This window comes from Falco peregrinus, chromosome 8 (assembly GCF_023634155.1).
Source record: "Falco peregrinus isolate bFalPer1 chromosome 8, bFalPer1.pri, whole genome shotgun sequence".
NCBI classification, from domain to species: Eukaryota; Metazoa; Chordata; class Aves; order Falconiformes; family Falconidae; genus Falco; species Falco peregrinus.
This window is the reverse complement of record NC_073728.1, coordinates 975,839-1,003,142: the sequence shown is the minus strand read 5'-3', so window position 1 is coordinate 1,003,142 and position 27,304 is coordinate 975,839. Positions and strand designations below refer to the sequence as shown.

Below are 27,304 nucleotides of genomic sequence, written 5' to 3'. Positions count from 1 at the left end.
TGGTGCTTCCAGAAATGTGGCTGAACTGAGTAATAGTCTTTAACTGGTATTGTGTTTGCAAGAGTGGGTATGAGATCTTGTAAGAGAATTACAGGTCATGTTATCTGAGTACTAAACTTTGGCAGTACTTTGAAGCCTCTAAGCTTTTGGTCTTGTTGTAAATGCAACTCCACAAGATCCTTGCCTTCCAGCTATCTACCAGGAACAATTCTAGGCCATCTGAACTGTGTAGCTGATGGAAGACTGGGTATGGGCAGCTAGAAAATCAAAGGTGGTGAAGCTACTGAAAGGTCAAGAGAAGGAAGCGTATGGTCTTGAATGCTCAGGAAGTTGGATTTGTGCTCTTTGGGTTTTTATTCTCATTTCATGCAGTGCAATAATAAGTTCTACTTCCAGATACTTTCATGTCTGCACTTCTGTCTGATTTTGCTCAGGGGGAGTATGTCTCTGCATTTCGGCAAGCACCAAGACGGGAAAATGCTCTCCCAATAACCAATGCAGGAATGAGAGTCCTTTTTGAGGAAGGTGCAGACATAATAAAGGATTTAAGCATTTTTTATGGAGGTGCTGTCTCTACCACGGTCTGTGCAAAACAAACCTGTTGGACACTTATTGGAAGGTACAATTTTTCTCTCTTCTCTGTATTTCTGAATAAAGGGACTTCGAGAGCTTGGGTGTACTTCCTTGGAGCCTGAAAGTACAGAAAGATTTCACTTGCCTGGCCAATGCCATGTCTGTTCAAGTGAATGACCTGGTCAAGCCTTAGTGATGACTTTTCAGGACTGTTACATTTTACAGTCTGCACATGGATGCAACTGGGTGTGAAGTATGCAGAGAGATACGAGATGTGAGATAGGTGGATGAGATATATGTAGTCAGTTGTGCATCTGAATGCAGGCATTTGTGAATGATGCTGGATCCTGTAGGTTTGATAATCCCCTAGTACTGGTGTTCTTCGGTCCTTCAGTTTGGCTCTAACAGAAAGTTTAAGAACTTCAGATGTGCCCAATATACTTAGGAGCACAAGTCAAGCCTTAACCAATCTCTTCATCTACAAGATCCTAATAATCTCTGAAATTAATCCCTGACATTCCCTCCCACTTTGCAGCATCTTTCCAAGTTCTGGAGGAAAAAAAAATACAAATAATTCAAGCAGTATAAAGCTATTTATGTAAACACTCACACAGGACTGTTTTACCATTTAATTTACAACTGTTTCACTAGTTGAATTACTCATTATTTTTTGCTGCTCTACATGATTGAATTTATTCTAACAGATTTGTGTTTTGACATCTAGGCTTGTGTAACTGTGGAGAGCTAACTGTGTTGAGATACTTCAAGGAGACAGCCTTTTCAGAAAATATACAAACAACTATACAGCACTAATCAGATCCCTTGAAAGCATCTACAGTTTGCATCCAATAGTTATCCACTTTTCTTTAAATACAGAACAGTATCTGCAGAATAGTGATGCTCTATAAGACTGTTAAATCAGCTTTAAAACTGTAATAGGGTTTATTTATTTATTTTGATTTTTAATGTTGGCATAGCACTCGATTCCCCTGACTCAAGGGACCTCACTTCTGTGAGCAGCATTGACCTACACTGTTTTCCAAATTGCAGATCATTACTAGAATCAATATTTTCTCTTCATTGTGAGCAGGATTATGCCTGTGGTCCATGGTACAAATGTATTACTGCTTTTTTTTTTTTTTCTTTTTTTTTGAGTCCTGGCCTGATTGTATGTATTATTCTTCCTGATAGACACTGGAATGAACAAATGTTGGATGAAGTTTGCAGACTACTTCTTGGAGAGATTGCTCTTCCAGGCTCAGACAGTGGTGAAAAAGTAGACTATAAGAAAACTTTGATGGTCAGTTTCTTCTACAGATTTTTCCTGGAAGTATTGCAGTCATTAAAGACAACGGTAAATTAGTTCTCCATGTCTGCTTTTCTGTAAGCAAATGAAAGGGTTTCTTCCTATCTGCTGATGCTTGCAATTTATACAACACGCTAAATATTGTCTTCGGTGTTCAGATCTACAGAAGCAGATAAGCACTTAACTCGCAAAGAAATTGATGGAGACATGCCTGTTTAACTTTAGGTGCTGAGGTATCTTTACCTTGAACATTAGGTTTTAAAAACAAATGAGCAATGTTAATGCAACAGTGTATCAGTATTGAGCTCCCAGGCCCAAAGAAAACATGCATGAGGTCTTACTCTGTACCTGTTCAAAACATAAACAGACGGAACAGAAATAAAGGTTTTGGAAAGCAACTGTAGGTGTTAAACCAAACCTCCTTCTTGTATGAGTTGTTGACTGGGAGAGGACTCCTCCAAATTTTAATGTACCTGTTTTTGTTTAAAACTTGTTCTTATGAGGAAAAATACCCCTTTTGACTTTTTTTTCTGTGTTACCTTGAGCTCTTTCCTCTGAATTACCATTACTAGGTAATTCATTATTACCAGGAGTGATTCTGTGCCAGGTTTGATCAGATCCCAGAACAAAACTCTTCTGACTATCCCTGCTTTATGTTGCTTACTTTAAACAAGCGTATTTGTTGAATCCAATATATTTTTAAATACTATTTAGTGAAATCTCAAAACTCTGTGTTGTTTTAAAATTGTTGTTTTAGAGCCTTTCTAGCTTGCGAGAGTCTGGAAGGATTTTGTGGTATAAAGAGTTTGTATTTGGTTATTTTGGTGGTTAGCTTTTTTTATTTGGAATGTTCAAAATGTGAGTTTTAGTAGTAATTCCCTTCCTTTTCAGGATCCTTGCTGCTATCATGGCATACCTATGGAATATAGGAGTGGCCTACAAGATTTCAAAACCAAAATGCCGCAGAGTATCCAGTTATACCAGGCAAGTGATTTTATTCTAAGGTTGTTCTGTGATATGTAAGACTTGGTAGAAGGTCACGGTTCAAACATGACCCTTGCCATGAGGCTCAGTTACAAATTTTGCAAAGGTTTGAAGGCAACAGTGTCTTAGCGGATGATTTTAGTTGTATCTCAGTTAGAAAAAACTTGTCTGTAAAAACAGACTTATACAGTTATGCTGATATTTTCTAAACAGTTCTTAAAAGATAAATATGCTTAACAAACTCCACTGTCAGACTGCTTATAACTTGGTATATTGCAGTGTGCAAACCAATTGGAAAAAAATTAGAAGAAAGTAAAAAAGATTGAAAAACCCGTCTATAGCTATCACTGTAATATTCTTGTCACGAGATACATGTTTCTTAAGATCTGAGAGAGCTCTTAGGTGTTGCTGTAGATGTAGGAATCGAGATGGGAGTTTGTGATGGCTGATCAAATTAGCAAGCCTATTCGAGAAGTGAGCAGTAGAGGGCAGCAAAGAACAAACACCTTTTGGATTTTCTGAGCTCACCCATCTGACTAGGCCTTGGTGGGAATGCCTGCAAGGATTTTTGATATTTAGATACCCTCGTCACAGAAGTAAAATTCTCAAGTTTTTGAAACATAAAGAAAATTCAAATTAAATCTAAATAAACATCTTTTTTCAGTTTCAGATACTCTTTAACATTTTAGCTTTAAATACTTCGAATTTGTTCATCATTGTGTTCAGCTTTCTTCAATTATTGTCAGGAAAAAAAAGAAGAAGACATACTACAGATTACTACAGATGTATAAAAGGGGCCAAGATCAAAAGAACTGGTTCTTTATAACTTTCAGCAATGTATTCCCTAGTTGCAAGAAAGTGACTAAATAACAGAAATTGAAACAATATCTTATACATATCAGTTGTCATTGAGCAACAGAAATTTAAAAACCCGGAATTTTTTTTTTTTTTCACTTTGAATTTCTATCTAACTTCTGCAAGTCCCTATCTTTTGTCTGAACTTCTTCCTCTGAACATTATTAAGCTTTTAAAATTAAAGGGAAAAAAGAATGCATATCCAAAGATAAGCACTTGGTTATTCTGTTAGAGGAAAAGTTGAGACGGCTGAGACAGCCATTCGAGGAACTCTGGGCACTCAAGTGAAAAATGTCTGTTCCTGGCCTTGAGTTAATAGCAGATCACAGTGTGCCAGAAAGTGCAGGAGGCAGAACTATGTACCCAGAACACTTGTGTGCTGGAAACTATAGAAGAAAAAAGATTTTGAGCAGTTAACCAGTTCTAAATGTAGACAAGGAAGAAGTTAGTGTGAACACTGACCCAGAAATTGGAAAAGTGTACTGGAAGTTGGCAACAATTAATTGGTGTGGCAGAATTAACAGGCAACACTGAATTAACTTTCAGGACAGACTTAGCAAAATAAGGTTAATAAGGCAGCACAATTGATACACAGGTGCAAGGAAATAAAATTGGGAAGGAAATACTTAAACAACTTTTTCTCAAGGATTTACATTGATCAGTTGCAGTCTTTCAGCAAGTAGGACAAATCCTCAGAATCACTGCAAATACCTCAAAATACAACACCAGACACTGGTAAAATACAGAACAGAATCTTGTGAGAGTAATTCAGAAAATTATCAAAGCTTTGTGACACCAGTCAGTAAGGGAGGAAACTGTCCTCCTGAAAAAGAAGTGCTGTTTGTATCACTTTGATATGAATGATTAAGGGAAAAAATCCAAGTAGACAAACCTGTGCAAGTCTCTCAGAAGGCTCCTTAAGAGAAGAAAGTGAAGAAATCCCCAGGAGCAGCAGTCAGGTCCTGCATCCACACCTGTTTTCAGTATTGAACCAGAAGATGGTAATATGAGCGGTTGTTCCTTCATCTGATTTTCTCATTGGTATAAGAATAATATGACTGTTCTCTTTTAAACTTATTTTGAGTGAGGTATGTGTATTTTTGACTGTACAGGACATAGAGCCGAGTCAGTCTCCTCAGGATCCTGTAGGACGGCCCATTATGCACCAGTCTGGAATTAAGCATGCCACTGGTGAAGCAGTGTACATTGATGACCTTCCTTCTGTGGATGGGGAGCTCTCCCTGGCTGTCGTCACTAGTTCCAGAGCTCATGCTAAAATTGTGTAAGTGTTCAGGGTGTATCTGAAGAAAGTGTTATTATGTTATTATGTGTTATTATGAATTGCTGTCTGAGATTTTGAGAGCAGACGAATGAGTTATGTCTATACAGAACAGCATGCCCGATACCTGCACTGGCTCAGGTGCTGGAAGTACTAGTTGTTCTAATAGAAAGCTCTGTTTGGATTTAAGTGTCTCATTCCATATTACTGTGCTAATAAGGATGAACTGTTTCTGGTCCATGAGCTAGCCTAGAGCCAGCCTAGGTACCCCCACAAAGGGCTGAGCTGGGCAGTGCAAGCAGGCACTGAAACTCAGCTTTACCAACACAGCTTTGAAATCTCAATTCTATTATGAAAAAAGAGAATTGTTCAAAATGTAGGAAGTAGCATTGCAACATTGCAGCAACAAGGTAACAAAACTCATAGGAGGCCTTACAGGAGAAGATGGGAAGAGGATTTTATTTTGAAAGAAAACTGTTCTCGCTTATGCTTTTATACTCCCAAGATACACCTATTCCAGCAGTTTGTTCAGCATTCAGGCACCAAAGTGCACATGCCCAAGTTGTCTGCCCAGCATTCAGGCACCAAGACATGTATCCAGGTGGTCTGGTTAGGATTAATTGTGATGACAGAGAGGACTGGGGCTTCTAGCTATAGAGTCCTTGTCATATTTCCTGGCTTATTCTTAAGTTGGTGATAGCGTGATGGGTTTGGATGTGCTCTTTTTGGTACCATCAAGGAGCTGACATCAACCCCACCTCTGTGAGTCAGTAGGATTTATTAATTTGCCTTTGTCTTCTGATCTGGGTGTCCAGAGAAGAAGCCTGTAGATGTGCTGAGATTTTGATGACCTGCTAAACTAGGTGGTATCAAAACACGCCATTCTTTTAGACCTTCTACTGTTCTTTCTGATCCTTCTACACCCATACATTCCCATGAACTGGGAATTTTAATTTGCCTTTAGCCTGCACTACTACCTATGCCAGAGATAGAAGGAAGAGACATGTCTGAACCCATGAGCAGATCCCAGCAGTACAAGAAACATACCTCTGTATTGTGTTCCCTTCCTGTGTGCAATGCTTTGTAAAACTAGTGAATTACACTTCTCTCTTCTCATATCCCAATCAGATCTATAGATACCTCAGAGGCTCTAAACGGACCTGGTGTGTTTGATATCATAACAGCTCATGATGTACCAGCTACAAACGAGTTTTACTATTCTGATGATCCAGAGATTATATTTGCAAGAAACAAGGTATAAGTAATATCTTTTTTAAACTATTTTCTTCATTTTTACTGTTTTCTTCAGCCTTTTATAATGAAATTTTACTTAGGCATATGACACAGAAAAGTCTTAGAATTTTTTCCTGCTCCCTTTTCAGTTTCAGAATAGCTGATACGTATTGTATTCTGCCTCGAGAAGAATGGAAGAATACAGAGTAAACCTCACAAAACCATCTAAGCTGTTGGGAGAGTATATTTCATTGAAAGTTAGGTTCCCATTATCCATTTTTGAATATTGTATTTTCCCTGATCCCCCAGTTATGTTGATGTTTCTAATAATTTGTTAGCTTCATGGATGATCTAAAAAATACGGAAGTCCTAAGTCAAAACAAAATTCTAAAACTAAAACATGAATAGTGGCTATGTGAAAGAAGAATATCAGCAGCACATATGGGAATCATTTGAATCCACTGTTCTATCAAGTGATGTGTATATTACAGGTCATTTGTGTGGGTCAGATTGTCTGTGCTGTGGTTGCCGATTCAGATGTTCATGCCAAACAAGCAGCTGCAAAAGTCAAGATAGAGTATGAAGTGCTGGAACCGGTGATCTTAACAATTGAGGTACTAATAATTTCTTTTCTCTTGCTTTTTTTGTTATTTTATCTATTTAATTAATGGAAGCAGCAGTTTACACTCTTCACTTGCTTTTTAAGCATGATTTTCTAAGGAAACAAGGTGAATATGAACATCCATTTAACCAGTCTGTCAGTCTCTCTTTAAATCAGTTTTCAGCCTTTCAGCTAATTTTGACCACTTGTGATAGATAGGCAACAGTCTCAGAAGTATTAAAGATTCCCAAAAGTTTCGTAATAATGAACGTAAGAGGACAAAAGAAGAACTCTTTAAATATTCCCAGTGAGGCAAAGGCAATGAGCATGCTAGTTGTTTATAATTCTTTTGGTAGCTAAGAGCTGGTCGGTCAGCATATGTATATTGGCTGGACAATCAGCTCCTGATTATCTGTGCTGGACAATCAGCTCCTGATTATCTGTAGCAGTTTTATCTGTTGTCCAGCTAGCAAGCCAGCAAAGTTAGGCTGGAGACATAGGAAGTGTTGGGAGAATGTGAGGAGAAAGATGTTAGGGATACAGAACATTTTGGAAATGTGATATAGGAGTCATAGGGGAAATTGACTTACGCTGGATTAAAGAGATGAGTGGAACAAAGGACACATTTGCAGGGAAACAGCATAAATTCTGGTAGTCACTTCATAGCTTTGTTCCATAATGCGTGTGCGGTGTAATGTAACAGTCCTTCTGATATAAGAATAGAAGCTGTCTCTTTTTGAAGTCTTACTAGAAATAAAGAAAATCATACCTAATAGATTGCACTTTTACTTAGTCCTTGTGATTTCTTCTCTTAATGGTGTCACTCTGGATGATGTGATTGCATTCTTATTCGTTGCTGTCTTGGTCATTTGCTAGATGTATGAGAGGGAAGAGCAGGTTCTATACAGTGAATGCATTTCCATCAGGAACACCAGGTACATCAGGAAAGGATTGCTGGAACTGAATACACAAACTCATTAGCAATGACAGTAAAGTGATGAATACTGTTGTTCATTGACTTTGGTTGCTGGTGGTTCAAATCTCTGAAAAGAATGGTGTTTCTTCTGAGAGTGAAATGCCACAACAAGCTGAGAACCTTTAAAATACTTAAATAAACTCTTTCTCTTTTTCTCCACTGCAGGAAGCTATAAAGCACAACTCGTTCTTTGAGCCAAAAAGAAAATTAGAACAAGGAAATGTTGATCAGGCATTTGAAGCTGTTGATAGTATAATTGAAGGTAAACTGCAGAATACATTTGGTGAGAAGTTGTTGTCAGAATTTGGGTTTGTCTGTCTGTTCTTCAAGTCCCAGTTCTACCTTTTTTCTATATAGCGATTAGGCCTGAGAAAGCTCTTGGTCACCTGGAAGAAAGTGTGATTAAACCTAGTGGTCTTATGGTCCTGCTTCTACATTCAAGCTTTCTGCATCCTCTGTCCTTGAAACAGATTCACAGAATAATTAGGTTAGAATCTAGTCCAACCTCCTGCTTAAAGCAGATCCAGTTAAAGCAGGTTACTAAGGGCCATGCCCAGTCAGGTTTTGGATATCTCCAAAGATGCAGATTCCACAACCTCTATAGGCACGTTTTCCAGTATTTGAGCCCTTTAGTGGTGATTTTTTTTTTCTTATATTGAGTTGAGATGGCTTATGTTCATTGCCTCTTACGCTTCCACTGTGCATCTCTGAGAACAGTCTGGCTCACTCTTCTCTACATCCTCCCATCAGGTAGTTGTAGACAGCAATAAGATCTTCTCTTAACCCTTTTCTTCTTGTGGATGAATAAATCCAGTTCTCTCAGCCTCTTCTGATATATTCTGTGGTCCAGCCCCATGACCATCTTGGTGGCCGCCGCCATGACCTGGTCTAGTGTGTCCATGCTTTGTTGAACTTATCTCTTTTATTTAACATTGTCACCGCTTGTAGGCAATATTATTCTGCTTTTGATCAAGTTCTGTCGATGGCACTGGAACAGGACCAATTTAATCCTGCAAGGATTTTTGCTTTTATTTTAGGTGTTACTTCTTCATACAAGAAGTGTCGGAAGATCAGAAGACAATTACCGTGATTGGTAATTGTCATAATTATCATAATAACCATGATGATGATGGACCATTAGTTCTTTCCTGGTTCATTTCTTGTGTCCTTTTCCATTAGGAAAAGGATTGTAACATTTGTGGTTTTCTCTTTGGATCAGGGGAGCTTTACATTGGGGGACAGGAACACTTCTACATGGAGACTCAGAGTGTGCTTGCTGTTCCAAAAGGAGAGGATAAAGAGATGGATTTGTATGTATCAACACAGCATCCAGCAATTATTCAGGTAATACAGAGCATTCTCGGAGAAAGTGGTTGAACCTGTGACATAAGTTTGGTTTACAAATCCATCTTAACAATTTAGAAGCAGTAGGAGCATGAAATTGCACATCTGGATTATCCAACAGCAGCAGCTTTGTAGAACTGCTATACCCTGATAAACACCAACAGCTACCCTGCAAGGATAAGGAGGAAGTAAAAGTATTTTATTTCCCTTTGAACAAAGTACCACATGCCTTGCTATTGCACTGTGGAGTGCTGAGGCTTCTCCATCCCTGTTAGCTTTCTGTTGAGATGAGGAGCAATCAGCACCCTGCAGAATCAGTCTGCTGATGGTTTGATCAACTCTCAGTAGCTGTAGGTGAGACTGCTGCTCCATGCCATAGTCATCATCGTAGAATGGTGTGGGTTTGAAGGAACCTTTAAAGATCATCTAATCCAACCCCCCTGCCATGGACAGGGTTATCTTTCACTAGATCAAGTTTCTCAAAGCTCCTTCTCAAACCTGATCTTGAACACTTCCAATGATAGGGAGCCCACAACTTCTCTGAGGAACCTGTTCCAGTGTCTCAGCACCCTTATTGTAAAAGATCTAACCCTGTCCTCTTTTCAGCTTAAAGTCATTGCCCCTTGTTCTGTCAGCAGGCCTTCGTAACAAGGCCTTGTTTCTTATAAGCCCCATTTATATATTGAAAGGCCACAATTAGGTCTCTCTGGAGCCTTCTCTTCTCCGGGCTGAACAGTTCCAACTCTCTGTCTTTCGTCATAGGAGAGGTATTCATTCCTCTGACCATTTTCACAATGATAAATGGTAAAGCAAAGCTGACAGTGTATGGTCTGCATAGCAATAGCAATGGTGCATGAAACTGATAGTATTTTGGACTCAACACTGACATTTTGTGTTCAAAGCCCAGTTCAGCTCCTTTTATCATTTCCATTATTATTATACTGCCAATAGCCAAGAAGCATGAAGGTTTGAGAAAATTATTTGAAGCAAGAACGTTCCTAACACTAGCAAGACCTAAGATTATTAAAAATCAAATGGTTTTATTTGAATTAAAAATAAAAATCACATTTATGATCTTAGTAATAAAAATAATAAAAAATACATTCTAATCCCTTTTCCTTATACCTGAAGCTTCTTACTGTTTAGATAATGAAATCCAAGGGTATTATTTTTCACTTCTGCTCATGACCCTTCCTTAGTCTCTGTGACAGAGATTTTAAAAGTCAACATTGCTGAGTGTTTGTTGTCATCTTTTTCTTGCTTTTTAACCTAGGGTGAAGGAAAAATTATTTTAATCGGATTAAAACATAAACCCTAGAAACATCTATAGAACCCTTTTCTAGAAAAGGTTTTCCTTTCACAACTTAATTTTTAGGCTTGATTTGAGTTGACATAAAAGATTTAAACTCATTTTACAGGAGATGGTAGCTGCAAGTTTAGGTGTTCCAGCCAACAGGATCATGTGCCATGTTAAACGAGTTGGTGGAGCTTTTGGTGGGAAACTCCTGAAAGCTGGCTTACTGGCATCAGTTGCTGCAGTGGCAGCAAACAAGTAAGTGCAGTATATGTGTATTGGGATATGAAGAGAAAATGAGGTAAACAAGTTTTGCATTTTGACTAAAATGCTTTCTACTGTCCCAAAGTTGCTAGCCAAAAAGTCATGAAATCCTGACTGTTCCCATTTTGTAGGACTGTTCAGTGCATTTCTTTATTTTGTTTTGTTAGACTACTTATGTTAAGCAGCTCTAGTCTAAACTAAATTAATGGGACTTGAAGATAATGGTATTAGTATGAGCTAGAAATATTCTTGAAGTGATTAAACATTTCAAAAGGACCAGTCCCTAACTACTGAGGCTCTGTGTGGATGTTCAAAACATGACATTAACCATCTAGATGTGAAACTCACTGGCACAGCAGCCTGCAGAAGGAATAGTTCACAAGTGGAACTGCTTTTAAGGACAAGTTGTCCCCAGCATCTTTCAGTCAAAATTAGCTTAAATCTATAAAGTATTATGTTTTTGCTAATACTAGTTGAATTAGCTTAGGAACCTTAATACATAAAGCTCCATCTTTGGCAGGACAATATGGGCATTTAGCTGTCAGGGTGTAGTAACCTCTTTTAAAAGCATAACTGATACGCTGCAGAATGTATATTGGGCTGCATCTTGTCTTAGCCAAAATGATCTTGTAATCTGAGTGGTTAGCTCAACATGTTTCTCTTGTTACAACTGTCACTGTTACAACTCTTGAATATTTTTGTCCATGTTAGCTGTGTTTTGGATTAACCAGGCCATGCTAAATACTTTTTTATAGTTCAAACAATCTTTTTTTTATTGTTAGGACCTTATTTTACATCTTAAGTCCATTTTTTCAAAAGTAACTATTTTAAATGGTATATGCATTTGTAGACTAATTTTCATATTTTTATCATTATGCATTTTTTATTTCATTCCAAGGCACCCTATTTCAGTACAGTTCTGAATAGCTAAGAGGCGACTGTTGATTAAAGTTGAATTCTAACTGCTGTTAGTTTGCTTAACACATTTCTGTCTTAACACTGAAATAACAATTTCTTCAGAAAGTTTGCAGTGAGTTATCTTGTTGGCTTTCAAGAGATGAAAAAATTCTGAAATTACTGTAAATTCAAAAAAATACAAACATAGCTTTAAGCATATATTTTAGCCTATTAAAATTAAGTTTAATCTAACTGCATGTTTATATGTATGGCTAGATCTGGATACATGATGAATAGCCACCTTGTTAATAACATCCCTCATTTTGACTGAAATTTGACTTTTCTTTTTTTCATTTAGAACCGGCAGAGCAGTCCGTCTTATTCTGAGCCGAGGGGATGATATGTTAATCACTGGTGGCCGACATCCTTTTATTGGTAAATATAAAGTGAGTGCCACAAGAATTCAGTGAAAAAATACCTACCCATATTCTGTGAATAAGTATTTCAGTGTTACTGGTTAATACGTGTTCTAGTAATGAAAATGAGTATAATACATTTGATTTTAAAAAAAAACCTACTAGCCAGGAAACAAAGAGATAAAGTTGCTGTACAGCCCTTTCTCTGCTTCTGCCTCTGTCTCTGCAGGATTTTGTTTTGTTTTTTTCTAGCCCCTTTATGTCCTTTTTCTTTCATAGCTCGCTCTGTCTTTCTGGGATGAGAAAGCGAAACAAGCTCAGACTTCTCCTGCAGGAGTTTATTTTAAACCATCCATATGGGGTTCACACAAAGGAACAGCTAGTTTTTCACAGAAACAGTGTCATACAGGAAAACTCACCCTATGGAGGAAATTAATCTCTTCCCTACTCATGCAATAGTCATAACTATTTGTTAGGACAATTTCTGCTGCCTCTCCTGTCTCTGCTTGTCACGGAAATTACACTTGCCAGCCACCGTAACAGGGTTCGACCCCAGGTTTCTGCTGAATCAATAAGATGAAAGACAGATTCCTCTATAAAAGTACTTTTTATTAATAGCGCTACAGCTTGAGCTGGGTGCCTCTGAAGAGGGACTCCAAAAAATGAAATCCCTGGGCAATTATACCCTTACAATCCTAAGTTTCCCACCATTCATGTGATAGTTCAGATCAGCAGTAATATTGGGGTCTGGGGTCTTCCCATTCTTCATTGGGTCCTTTCATGTCTCTAGGCAGGCCATTTTTTTTTCATATCTCTAAGGGTGCAGCTTCTGGTGATTGTAGCTTGCTTATCTTCTGGCTTGAGCCAGCTCTGAGGCCTTCTTTTTCTTAACTAGATGAAAGTTCAACATAACTAGGTGAAAGCTCACAGTTGCACCCTAAGGCTTCAGCAAATTTAGCTACTAATGCTAAGCAAGTAATGCTAAGCAAGTTCTATATAAGTAGTATATCAAATCACACAACATACTACATAGGTAAAGTAAGGTATGTTTTATAACATGTTTGCATAAAGTTGAAAATTAGCTGTAGCTCATGTTGAGAATCAGGGAATATTAGTGGCAATGTGTGAAAAGTAAGATATAAGATAAAGATAACGTTTCCTTGTTAAGAAAAACAGATGTCATACTCCATCCACCAGACACTATGCTTACAGTCAGAGTGGGATTTGACTTTGCTACAGTGAACATTCCAAGATGACTCACCAGCCATCTCAGATAGTACACAGGAAGCCACTGGGCTTCCCTGCTTCTTTCTTTCCCAATGGAAACATCAGTATGTTGCTTATTGTATGCTGTACATATACAGATCACAGATGCCAGGTAGGAAAGCTGGTATCTTAGGAACATGCTTTCTTTCTCTCTTGCTCTTATGTAGTTTCAGTGGATGCTGGCCAAAAATTAATAGTGCAGTATAACTTTATTTGTCAAAATATACAAACATTGAAGAAATGAATGAATGCCAAAATCTAAATAGGCTATTGTTGATTCTTCTAGGTTGGCTTCATGAATGATGGTAGGATCAGAGCTGTGGATGCCAAATATTACATTAATGGAGGATGTACCCCTGATGAGTCTGTCCTGGTAAGGATTTTATAAGCTGATGAATCTTATAACAAGGAGGAATCATTAGCTGCGAAATGACGAAGGCCAAATTCCTTTGCCCATGTATTGTTAATCGTACAGCATTTTGATATAGAAACTGTGGGCTGTTGGAAAATCTACACGTGCTAGTTTAGCCTTTTCTTATTCAGTTCAGTGTAGCACTGAAATACTTTTTGATCTTTTTCTATGCATTCACTTCATGAACAGTTTCTCAGGCTTGTTTTTGCCACTATAAACATGTCAACTAACAAAATATTCCTTTTAAAATACATAGTACTTGCATTTGTGCCTGCCTAAAGCGTTATGTCTACAATTCTGGGAAGACCTTTCTTAACCTTCAGGAAATTCATAGTGGTAGTTGTCCTGTTACTGTCTCTGTGTGTTTCTGTACTGGGTCTGCATTTACTGTGCTGTATACCTCAGTTCCTCACTTACAGGTCTGCAAAGTATAAAATATTGCTTGCTTTAATATCAGTCACCAGAAATTCATGTTTGCATAGCTATTCTAGCTGTAACTGAAATGTTTGTTGAGGTTGCTACCCCTCATCGGCTTGTCATTTGCCCCACCTATGGCTATTTTCTGCACTCTGAAATCTGTCAGTGTAACTGCCCATGCTATTGCTGCCTACCCTGGTTCAGAAAAACAACCTGGGTTTGAAAAAAATCCATTAAAATCATGTACATTGATGCAGATCACATGTCAGAACCATATTAAGTTGAAGTTCTACAATGGTATAGTGAAGCAGATGGACTTAGAATTATTCCAGCTGCAGCTGGAATAGTACATATGATAACATCTTAACTCTCTAACATCACTCCCTAATTAATTAGATTGACAGCCAATGGTCTAGCTGTGTGATTCCATTTGATTCTATCAGTATAGCATTAATAATCAACACTTTTGGGAGGAGGAAAAGGTTTATTTGAAATAAAACTATAAGCTTTGGTAAACAAAAACTCCAGGTTTTTCTTCTGTTGCAGTGTGACTTATCTGTGTTTTCCCAAATCAGTATTCTGAGATTTATTCTTTCTTTAGTGGGGACCTTATTCTGTGGGAGCCTAGCCCCAGAAAGAGCCAAGATGCTTGATGCTTATCGTCATAAAGACTGGTCTTCCAGCATGGGAGTTGAATACCAGTAATCTATGCTTAACTTAGTTATTGTTCAGTCAACAATTAATAATGTGTTTTAATTCTGTATGATTGCATCAAGATTAGAACAGACATTTCTGGGAAGAAATTTTGGCATAGGTAAGAGTTGTATTATAATAATATATTGTGTTCATTCTGTTTTATCAATAACTTGTCTTAAGACAGATCAGTTTCATACACACACTTTCTCTGAAGTCCATAAAAGTTGTGTTCATAATTAAAAAAACCCAGAATACAAAACTTTTTTTTTCTCCATTCCACAATAACACCTCAATTTATATTTCCTAAGTGGAAAGGTAGCATAGTGTGACATTATTCACATGCACAGTTATTACACCAAAACTATCTTCAGTTGTTTCTATGCAGAAAAGTTTTGAAGTTTATTGTTTAAAGCTCAGTGGGAACAGTAGGAATACAGGCTTAGATTTTCCATTCTGAGAAATCTACTTAACACTGAAGAGAGCCAGTGGACTCTTCCTCTTCATGAGGCATCAAAACATTTTTAAACTTACTTATTTTGATACTGACTCCTAGAGCCTAATTTGAAGTCTTTAATACGGGATTTTCCTTTTCTTATGTTTTTGTGTTTGTCATGTGAAATCTCTAAAAGGGAAATGAAGGACCAGAGGACTGCAGTACATATGCTTCCTGGTGGAACTAAACCTTAACTGTGAATTTCCATAGGACGTGATAATTCAGAATGCTTTCATCAGTTCCTTTCATAGCTCCTATTGCTTTAAATCTAATCTGCCAATTTTTAATTGGGTGGCTTTTGATGTTGAAGTAGGAGCAAAATCAATTGTGAAATGGAGTATCTATTACATCCTTAACTACTGACCAGCACTCAACTACTAGTAACATCAGCTGTGTTCTGAGAATACCAAAATATAAATGAAAACTAATATGCTGCATGAGAAATGTATGAGTAAAGTCTGTGTATGTGCACAAGATTATTCTTACTACCAGCAATTGACAGAAACCCAATTTTAAAGCTAATTGTCTCAAGTTAAGCTCTTTATATGAGATGAAGTAGATTTAAATGTGAATTTGAAAGAAGCAGTGTTCTGACATTTAACTAGACCTGTTTTTTCCCTACCTCAGGTAGCAGAAGTATCTTTATTAAAAATGGACAATGCATACAAGATTCCCAACTTGAGATGCTGTGCTTATGCCTGCAAAACAAACCTGCCATCAAATACAGCATTCCGAGGCTTTGGCTTTCCCCAGTCAGCACTGGTGACAGAAACTTGGATAACAGGAGTTGCAGATAAAACTGGTTTATCACCAGAAAAGGTGACAGAAATGAACACATCTTCTCTCCTGAAATGAAGTCTGTGCAATTGGGAAGTTAAAACCCTTTAGATTAGCTCAACTGTTTGAACAAGTATTTTCTAAGTCAATGACATAATTTGTGCTAAAATTCATATATTTTTTTTAATCACCGTCTAGTTGTTGCATGATTAGCATGCTCTTGCAAACTGCACCGAACTGGAAATTGTTCCAAGAATATAAAGCAACCTTCTTGTTGTCTACTAGTCCCTCCAAATGGTCAATCTGCCTTTAACAAGATTGTGATAGCTGTTAATTTTATTATTTCAGATTAGGGAAATAAATATGTATAAGGAAATTGAGCAGACACACTTCAAACAAAAGCTTGATCCACAAAACTTAATACGGTGTTGGAATGAATGTATGGAGAAATCTGCATACTACAGCAGGAAAACAACTATCGAAGAATTTAACAAACAAAATTACTGGAAGAAAAAAGGGATTGCCATTGTACCAATGAAGTATCCATTTGGACTAGGCACACGTTATCTTACTCAGGTTAGTTTCTTTAAAAAATAAGTGAGCTAAGCTTTTTATCCATAGAAGATCACAGTTACTCTGCCTTAGGATACAAACCCAATGTGTTATCGTCCACCTTCTGGAAACCTATCATCCTCATAATAGTTGTTCCCTGAAGGCTACACTAGCTTCTAGATCTCTTCAAGCTGAGATCAAAGTTGTCTGGTTTTCAGGGCCCAGGCAGCTTGGACACTGCCTGCTTCAAAGGCCAGTCCCATCTCTTGCAATGTGGTATTGGTGTAGATGAGTTGAACACGTTTATTAAAAGTGTTTGAGGACTGATGGCAAAGTATTCATGGGCTAGGTTATCCATTCCAGAAAACAGCTCTGAGCTTATTCTTTCTGACCATGGGGGCACTATGGGATGCTGTTCTTAAAGACTTAACCCTTTGATGTCATCAAAGACTAAGTTTAAGGAAGAAAAGGAGGACAGTAGTGGTTTTGGTCTTTGTATTTTGTTTAGTGTAGGTGTCCAGTGCTTATGGAATATACAGCGTTTTATCAACTGAAAATTGAGTAGCTTGTGTCATATCAAACTGGCTGTCTCTGTTCAAGACTAAAATCACAGGGGCTTTGTAGTCTACAGTGCTACTCCCAGCTAGCCCAGGAGGAGAATTTCATTCAGAACCTTACTGCTGTGTCTAATGCTGACAGCCTGCCCAGCCTATGCTGTTGAAAAACCTGTGTCCAAAGGCTCTCAAAACATCAGTGGGAGAGAGAATGGAACTTGGAGGAATTGGCATGTACAGCCACTAGTGAGGAAGATCCACCATCTTCTTTTGGAACCATTAAGATACTGTTGCCAGATGTAGATTTATTTCAGGATCCAGCAACAGAAAAAGCAGACCTCCAAGTGTTTATATCTTTTTATTTTGAAGTCATTATAGAGGAAGAGCAGGGACTAGCATTCCATATTTTGCATTCTGTTCAAAAGCACTAAACAGATAAATTGAAATACACTTCAAAACTGTGTCTTTTTCGATTCATCAGTTCGTCGCAACATACAATACATTTCTCGCTAATCTTGATCTTGGTTTTCTTTTTTAGGCTGCAGCTTTGGTTCATATTTATACTGATGGGTCTGTGCTTCTGACACATGGTGGAATTGAAATGGGGCAAGGTATTCATACAAAAATGATCCAGGTAACGGATGACCCAAACAAATATTTCCTTGTGCTTTATCTGTCATGCAGATAAACAGTGTGAAGGTTTTCTTCTTAGTTAATTAATGTACCAGTAGGACAATTTCTTTATCAGCATAGCTGCTGCTTCTTTGCATTGATAGAGTTAGAAAGCAAAAATACCTTCATTAAGAGTCATAGAGGTAGCAGGAAGAAAAACAAATTGATTGGGTTTTATTCTTCCAGTGGTATGTGAAGAGGTTTATTTAGAAATAAGAACCTTTTGGGGCTGATCCCATAAAGCCCATGATAAAAAAAGACAGTATTCAGATTAGTATACAGTTCAGATATTATTGTTGTTGTTGTTGTTATTATTATATTTGTTTAATGCAGAACTGAGAGACAGATAAATATCTGTAAAGATATTAACCAAGTCAATGAAAGCTTGGGATCTGGGCCTGCATAATTTTCACTAAGTCATACAGGACATAAGCAGCAAAATGCAGAACCACATGTTGCACTCCAGTCCCATTGCAGAATTTGAATACAGCTAAAACATTGCCATTACGTTCTGTTTCTTTGTACTGACAAACTGGGCAGAATGATTTCAGCTGGAGGTTGGAAGGGGACTTGCTGAAACTTTATTCTTTCTTGTATTGCTGACTTCTAGCAAGTACTGGAGAACTGTTGGAGTGTTTAAAATGTTTCTAAACCAGAGAATAACGTGGTGTTCTTCCTGAAACAGGTTGCTAGTCGGGAATTGAACATCCCCATGTCATATATTCACTTCTGTGAAACCAGCACAACAACTATTCCCAATGCATGTGCCTCAGCAGGATCTGCAGGGACAGATGTCAATGGGATGGCTGTGAAGGTAAAGGGTAGTGTTTAGTTTAGCAAAACACCCTACCCTTCATGGTACTTAATGCCTGCCAAACTTTAAGCATTAGTGATCCCATAGAAATAAAGTTTGAGATTACCAATAATACCACTGGAGGTTGCTAAGAAGAAACACCACTTGTTGACAGTTTCTCAGTAATGGTGCTTACAAATTTTCAGAATATGATCTGAGCTTTCCCTCAGAGGCTTATGTTTGACAAAATCTTTGTTTTGCCTAACAAAATAATTAGTCCTGTACAAATTTGGTACCCTGTTCCTGTTCTAAATCTACTGATTCATGCAGATTCCAGCCCTTGTAACTTAACCCTTTATAAGGTTTGTGTCTACGCAATTTAAATGACACCTCCTATGATACCTTTTCAAACCAAGATGATGGTAAAGCAAATACTAATTACTAACTAGAACATATCTTGAATAGTACCAAATGTATCTGTGTTAATTCTGTGATATGTTCTCCTGACTTCTCACCAGGATGCTTGCCAAACTCTTCTCAAACGCCTGCAGCCTATCATCAGCAAGAACCCAAAAGGGACCTGGAATGATTGGGTAAGACAGATCAATCCTACTAAGTGTGTTTGCAGAAGCTGTGGTATATGCCTTGTAGTCTATCAGTCTGTTCAGCCTAATAATCCTAAAGTTATAAACTGTAGAAACAGGTTATTTCACAGAAAGATGGGAGTGTAGGTGCTTGGTTTAGATAATGGGGCACAATCCCCTGATCATATCTAGTTATAAAGGGTCTGTGAAGTCACATTTGGAGGCATGGAAGTTTTTAATATGCAAAAAATACCAGGTTCTGCAATAATGACCCACCCCATCTTACCCTCAGACAAGCTGTTGCCAGAAGATTGTCATATGGATACAGTGTATGTGTTGATTTTCTTACATGGCTGTTCTTTATTTTTACCAAATCGATGAAGAGAAGCCTCCTAAACTTCTTCCTTCCATCTCTCTCCCATATGCAGTGTCTCAGAGAATTGCACAGAAAGTAGCAGGAATCCTTGCTCCCATTGCTCTAATATGTAATTAGTTATACTATTAGTTACATTTGCAGCAGAGTAGTGCAAAAGTAATGCTAAAGCTGTTTATAGAAATGGCCCCTGTCTGGTGCCCACTTGAAACTGGAATAGAATTTTAGGGCTAGAAACTGAGGTTTTTTTAACTGAAATATTTCTGCTGTAATATAAACTATGAAGATATGGCTAAGAATCTATCCCTATGTATCAAGATGTTATAAGAAAACCTGTTTGTTATGTTTTCGTATCCAGTATTGCTTGTTATCTATGGCCTAATGAAAAGGACATTTACAGATCCAATACGCTAGGGTGTTTCTTTTCAAGTGATTAAATACTAAAATAACTATGAAAATTTAAACGCTTTCTTGACAGTAATAATTCCTAGCAATAGCAAATAATGTTGGAATACATGTGGTAGCTTAATAACTGACAGCTGTGTATGCAAAGATAATCTCTAATAGATGCCAAATTAATTTGGATAATTCAGACATACACAAAACATAGCAGAAATGGCTGACCTAAAAAAGAATATATGCAGAGAAGTAATTTTATATCTTGCAAATTCAGTAAATTGCAATTAATTAAAAATTCAAAAAAAGACCCAAACTTCTTGACTTGTAAACTGAGTAAATCTAACATGAGAATCACTGAAAGGGAATAGATTTGGGACCTCATACCGTTATTTTTACCACTGGTAGAAGAACACTGCAGAGAGTATTTCTCTTGTCAGCTGCCATTTTTGTGCAAGTAAATCATACAGATCTTCTATGACAGGGGGCCCCATTTCTGTTAAACTTGAGCAGAAAAATTGAGCAGGGCCCTTTCTGACTACAACATTACCAATGATAAAGATTCTGCAAGACCACCACTGTTGACAGGTCTTTTCCTTACTGTAGTGCCAAAAGAATTCAGATTGCTCATCCAAAGGGGTTTTAGTTCTACAGTATTAGGCACCATGGGGTTTTTTTAGCACTAAGTAAACACACTTAGCTGGTCATCTTTTCTTTACAGTTTCGTTTTTAAGTAAATACAGGAAAATAAGTAAATATATGTATGCTGTGTTCCTTCCTGACTCCTTCCTTGGTTTACCACAAATGCTGCTATATTTTACAGATTAAAGAAGCTTTTGAACAGAGTGTGAGTCTTTCAGCTACTGGCTACTTTAGGTAATATATTTTTGTTCCTTAAAAGTGCATAGGTTAGACCAGGGCTGATTTCCGAAATTAACCAATGCCATGAATAGAAGATCCTGTCCAGTAGTTCTTTCTAATGGCTCAGCTTATGTTTTATGCAATTCTTTTATATATGGGGAGTTGGAGTTTAACGTTTAAGTGCTGCTAATTTATGCCTGGCCCTATGTGGGCTCTCTAGAAAGTATCAAAAGACTATTTAGTCCCATCTTTACTCCATGATTTGGTTATTAGCAAACCAGTGAGCATCAAAAAAGTGACCGCTGCCCATAACAGTAGGTGTGCAATGTGGGATATAGTTCATTTACTGGAAGCTGTATTGCTATAAACCATAAATATTGTTGTACTACAGGTTGTTTACACTTTTACCCACAAACATAATCACACCAAGTTGCATGACAGGAAGAACAAGTGGCAGCATTGGAGTATTTATCCAGCACACACCTGTAATTAGCAATTAGGTGCATTTGTGGAAAATTAGGCTCATTTAATTCTAGATCTGAACCTTAAGGTTATTTCTCTTTAGAGGAAGGAGAATTTAAAATGTCTGGTTGAGTTTAAGAGAAAGCTCATGGTAATTTTATTTTTTTTTAAACTCACTCAGGAATCAGATGCTATAATTCAGCACTAATTAAAAACTACAGAGGGACTTGGTGCTCACGTGAGAAGTAGGGTTGGTCACTGACTCTAGTTTTGGAGTTATTGTTTTGACAATTTTAACAATATTGTTTTGCATCTGGAGCCTCAGAAGGTTCCCACCATTTATACTCTTAGATAGGGATTTAGTCACAACAGCAATGCTATTGTGAGACACAGTAATCATAAACACAATTCCCTCTGCTGTCTCTCAGTGCAGTCTTGTGGTCCTTTTTCTCTGAATTCTTTCACGGTATTTATAAAGAACTAGAAAGGAAAAAATTCTGTGCTATAACTCAGGTGGGATTCAAAGAAAAGTTTCTCTCAGCCTGCTGTGCCTTATATCTTCTCTCCCTCCACCTGTATTTACCTGCTGATCAATAGCAACTTTTCAGGTATTCAGGCAGCCTGGAGTAAATTGGAGAGGCACGTCACAAAGCCATACTTACTTAAAACACCTAGAAAAGCCCAAACAAAATGTCCCTTCCTTCTGTTAAGTCTGTTCAAGTCTGTATTCTGCTTATGCAGCCCTTTAGGAAGTTGATATCTTGAATGCAGTGAACGACAGCCATACTTTGCTATTGACATTTAATGGTGTGCAAACCCATCTGCAGATCCCTGAGCCTCAAATCCTGTATTGATCTAGTTCTTATCCAGTCATGTTCTCCACATCCAAGAATCTCAAAGCCAGCTGAGATAGATGGAATGTGAGAAGCTGAATACGTGGATTTTGTGTAACGCTTTTTAAATGCATGGTTCAATGCTCTGAATTATACCACAATTGTTTTATGGAGTATAATTCTAAATGTGCTCAACAAAAACATTTCGCTCATATATGGTCAGAGAGTATGCCTTGGTCACATAGCTGACATGGTTGGGGGATGCTGCATTTCACATCTTCTTGTGTTTGTTGAATTTACCCCATCAGTCCTGACTACTATAGTCTCCTCAGTTAGTCCCACTGCTTTCTAAGGAATTACACCTTTATTTTAATACTCCTGACTCTCTCACTCATTGTGTAGGCAGCTTCTGTAATTTTTACTCTTTCATGTCTTGTAAATTGTTCTTTCATAGATCCTGACCAGTTTTCCTCCCTTTTTCTGAATTCCCTTATGTGCTATTACCTCAGCAACCATTACCCTAAATTTGTATTCTGTACCTGATTACCCTGTCTTTATTAATATGTTTCTGGGATTATGCTGGTTGTAGACTCTCCTGATCTGAAATAGCTTGCTTGCCTGCTAAATTTTATATAAATACAGATCCATCAAACCTAAACTACTAGTGCTCTGTAGGATTTCATGGAACTTAACTGCTGGGGTTCTGACCTGTTGTTTAAGATTTCACTTGAAGTCGTTTCAAACTTTCATTTGCTCATCTGCTTTGTTATGGTGCAAACATTCACTGATTTTTTTTCTTGTGGATGTCATTTCTTCCATCAGAGGCTACAATGAAAAAATGGATTGGGAGAAAGGGGAAGGACAGCCATTCACATATTTTCTTTATGGAGCTGCTTGTTCAGAGGTTGAAATTAACTGTCTAACAGGAGATCACAAGGTAATAATGGAGTGTCATGGAAGTTTTGTAAGTAATGTGAATGAGGTTTGTTTGTATCACTGGGTGCTGCAACAAACATTCAGATTTTGCATTAGTAAGTCACCTGTCTTCAGATGATAGTAAATATATCAACAGTGTAAATGCAAAGTACAGGTGGAGCAGAATGAAAGCCGTGTACTGTTAACCAGCTTTTTGCACATCTGTGTTAATGTCATACATTAGTGTCATAAATCTTTTGGGTTATGACAGACATCTGACATGTTCTTCACTTGTTCCTTCCCTGTTTGCCAGCAAATTACAGCAGAGCTAAATATTCTGTTTCCAGAATCTAGACCATCTAGACAGCTAAATCATAGACTGCTGATCATATGCCCTCTATCTGTACTTAGTTATGTGGGGATTTCATTGTGTGATGGGAAAAATCTTGCAAGGCTGCCTCTGGTGAAACTTCTGTAAAAGCTGAGACAAGCCCATTTTGCTTGTATCGGGGTATTGGAAATTACTTTGAAATCGTGTACGTGGCGGGGGCCTCTACCTTAATATATATTATGCCACTGAATACCAGCTCTAACCTGAATTATGTTCTAATGCCTCCACGCCATGCATTTCTCTCAGTAATATGCATTTGAATTTTATTGACAGAACCTTAGAACAGACATTGTTATGGACATTGGATGCAGCATAAACCCAGCTGTGGATATAGGACAGGTATGTGCCAAGAATTTCCTGCTATCCTTATCTGAAATAAAGATTACCTCATTAATTCAGAAAACATTATTGTTAGATAATGTTATAATTCATAGATTAGAAGGCCCTTTACTTGTAGACTTGCCCCATTTGAGTCAGTGTCAGAGCTTCATAAATGTCAATGAAGCTTGAATTTTACCCACAGTGTCAACCTGTAATACTTCCTGTATGTATATATGCCCACTGTCTGCTGGACTTTAGTACTGTTTGTGATCTACAGTCTCTAAATTCTCCTATTGTTCAATCTGCCTTCCCCACACGATCGCAGGGAAACGCCTTTATTCATTGCAGGCTATTCCACAGATCTCATCATTTCATCATGAAAGCATTTGTCTCTGCCTGGTATGAGAGAGGGGTGTGAAAGCTTTTTCCATCCCAGTAGCCCAAAATGTTGAAGAATCCCATTAGGCAAACAGGACAGAAAATGGTCTAACATACAGTAATACAAATCAGTTCTTGCCCAAGTTTTACCCATTTTAATACATGAGAATGTAAATGCTATTTCTTTTCTTTCTTAAAGATTGAAGGTGCCTTTGTTCAAGGCATTGGACTGTACACAATGGAGGAATTAAAGTACTCTCCAGAAGGAGTCCTCTGTACTAAGGGTCCAGATCAGTATAAGATCCCTGCTGTTTGTGATATTCCAGAACAATTTAATGTTTCCCTGCTGTCATCTTCCCCAAATCCTTATGCCATCTATGCATCCAAGGTAAGCAAACAGTCACAGGGCCTAATTCTTAGATCCCAGGACAAACAGAGGAATTACTTTGATATACAACATACAAAGTTTTCAGTTCTTCTTCTTAAGCATTTCAAAGAAGTGTCCATGAAATAGTTTTATTTATGACATCAGGGGAGCTAATATGAAAAGACATAATGTGTGATGTTGCTGCATATCTTTCATGATTGGCAAGTAGTAATTTTAGGGATTTGTTAACAGACCATACACAGAAGCTGCAAGCTGAATTTCAAACCATACTTTTAAAATGTTGTGATAATCTGAAGGGTTAGAATAAAAATACCAAAGAAATTGATGGAGAAATAATGAGAGTGTGCAGATTACTTATGTGTGTTACACAATAAGAAATAGGACTGTATGCGTGTATTTATATGAGAGATTGGCTCAAGTATTCAGCTGGTGTAATCATTGCTTGAATTTACACCAACAAATATTCTGGCCAGTTGTATATAGGTAGTAATGGTAAGTCGAGATGAAGGTACTTCTGCAAATTTCCAGCTGTTTCAAGTATTAGATACACTTTTAGAATACAGTAAAATAAAACAGCATGACATAAGGAAAAAGCATTTTTACAGCAAAAGTTATTAAAGAACAGATAGGTCCTTTAAAATTATTTAAAGCTGTCTCAGTAATACATAATTAGAAAAGTGTTTGAAAAAGCATCATTTAGGTGAAGTAGTTACATAGTTGATTGGGAGTTGATCGAGAGAGCTGATACTAATATCCCTCTTCAAACAGCTCTTTTCCTTTTCTGTGAATTTACCTCCTATAATTACCCTTAAAATTCACTGTAACATGATGTGATTCTGTCTTCATGCAGCATATTTGGGGAAGACATTTGGTTAGCAGATTTTAGCAAGGAGGTAAGATTCAGTTGCAGTATCCCGGTCCAGATTAAAACATTCAATACCACAGTACTGAGAGGACTATGGAATAAGGGTAGATTTTGACCTATCTTTGCACTAAGGAGCAAATGTGAATCTAATGTCAGAAGCAGTGAGAGGATGTCAAGCCCACTGAGGTCAGTGGTGTCAGGTCAGGTGCAGGGAATTATCAGGAGTTCAGGCTTTGTTTCTTAGTTGTATCTGTACCTGGTTTTGGATTGTTTTAATTTTGTCTGCTAATTATTCTAAATTTCAGTTTTGCAATGAGACAAAAAGGTTCTAAAATCAATAGCCAATATTTGAAATCAACCTTTTTAGCTCCATCAGAAGACTTGGTGTGATCTAGGCTTGCTTCCACTGAATCTAAAATAAACTTCCTTACAGAAAGACAGAACACTTTTTGAGTCACTGACTTTATAGCTTTTTAGTTGATATTGACATGGCATGTACTTATTTCATTTGCTCAAAACCTACACCTATTTGACTTTTTTTTTTCTTTTTTCAGGGGTTAGGTGAGGCAGGATTTTTCTTGGGATGCTCTGTGTTCTTCGCTTTGAGAGATGCAGTAACTAGTGTGAGGAGTGAAAGAGGGCTGACAAAGACTTTCGTACTGAACAGCCCTCTGACTGCTGAACAACTACGGGCAAGCTGTGCAGATGCCTTTACTGAGATGGTAATAGGAAGGTGGGGGAAAGGTCAAAGTATCTCTGGGTAGAAGTGCATGCTGCTTTTGCACCCCTGAATGGTGGGATGCCTAATGATGTTTCCAATTGGAGATGCTTTGTATACAGCCATATCACATGGCTCCTTGTAATTGAAACATCTGATAACAGGTCTCACTCACACAAGTTATTCCAACAAATGCCATTGAAACATTGTACTGGCATTTCCCTGGTTTTGTATAACCTTTTTTCTATTCTTTGAAATGTACGTAATTGTTACAATCTCCTCTTTCTCTTAAGTCTCCTCCTTTCTTCTGTATGTCAAATCCTATAGAGGACTAAATAGCTCCTCTTATTGACAGCAGTGGATCAGCCTCTGAGGATCTTCAGACTCCTTCCAGGTGCTTTCCCCCAGTGACTTGCAGTCTGGTACTGTCATCTCATTCTGGTACTTGTTGCTATGCCCGGTACTCTTTGGGAGAAAAATAATTAACTCAGAGCTAACAAAAGGGTACAGAAGAAAAACAAATGAGACAATACACTTCTTACCATGCTGATCTTTTATATTCTGTGTTTTCGGCCACTGTTCGCTGTAGTCATGTTCCCACTGCTATTACAATTCTTTTTCTGTGTAAGTTTTTACTTAGCATACAACATCTGTTGTAGGCAAGGTCCTTGTCAGCATGTAAATCCATACTGTGCCCTGAACTTCTCTGAGGCTCTTCCATGGAAGCTTGAACTTTCACTCACAGATTATTCCCATGGTATCTCTGTGGTCATGGTGGGATATCATTGGAACCCGGATCAATAGGTTTGTGGGCTTACTCTCATCAACCTTGCAGGAGGTCAGGTCCACCAGTGCAGAGATTGTGCTTCTCCACCCCTGTTTGGCCCTGAGCCCAGTTATCACTGATCTTCCTTCCAGCCACCTTCTGTAGGTATCTCCTGTAGGGCACCCTGCTGGGTGACTTGGAGACACCTGATAAGGGCAATATTGGGGGCTTGCCAATCAAATAATATTAACAAGTATTTTCATTTCTCGCTTGTTTTCTTAGATCACAGAAAATGAATCTGCTTCCTCCACTCCTCGGGCCCTATCTGTGTGAATGACAAACCAGACTGCTTAAGACCTGAAAGGAATGGAATGGAAAACTGATTTACTGCCCCAATAC

General features: G+C 37.8%; 1 protein-coding gene across 1 annotated transcript in view; it reads left to right on the top strand.

The window, feature by feature from the left end:
• AOX1 (aldehyde oxidase 1) overlaps positions 1-26,416 on the top strand; it is a 42,546-nt gene extending 16,130 nt beyond the window's left edge. The window contains exons 14-34 of the mRNA XM_055811533.1: positions 435-619; positions 1,765-1,927; positions 2,771-2,865; positions 4,830-5,000; positions 6,126-6,252; positions 6,722-6,844; positions 7,973-8,069; positions 9,027-9,151; positions 10,570-10,703; positions 11,965-12,052; positions 13,575-13,661; positions 15,934-16,125; positions 16,432-16,659; positions 17,728-17,823; positions 18,547-18,675; positions 19,173-19,247; positions 20,831-20,883; positions 22,986-23,100; positions 23,743-23,808; positions 24,368-24,556; positions 25,976-26,416. Coding sequence (XP_055667508.1) covers positions 435-619; positions 1,765-1,927; positions 2,771-2,865; positions 4,830-5,000; positions 6,126-6,252; positions 6,722-6,844; positions 7,973-8,069; positions 9,027-9,151; positions 10,570-10,703; positions 11,965-12,052; positions 13,575-13,661; positions 15,934-16,125; positions 16,432-16,659; positions 17,728-17,823; positions 18,547-18,675; positions 19,173-19,247; positions 20,831-20,883; positions 22,986-23,100; positions 23,743-23,808; positions 24,368-24,556; positions 25,976-26,185 — 2,748 coding nt within the window. The 3' untranslated portion in view covers positions 26,186-26,416. The remainder of the gene's footprint in view (positions 1-434; positions 620-1,764; positions 1,928-2,770; positions 2,866-4,829; positions 5,001-6,125; positions 6,253-6,721; positions 6,845-7,972; positions 8,070-9,026; positions 9,152-10,569; positions 10,704-11,964; positions 12,053-13,574; positions 13,662-15,933; positions 16,126-16,431; positions 16,660-17,727; positions 17,824-18,546; positions 18,676-19,172; positions 19,248-20,830; positions 20,884-22,985; positions 23,101-23,742; positions 23,809-24,367; positions 24,557-25,975) is intronic.
• Positions 26,417-27,304: the final 888 nt, after the last annotated feature.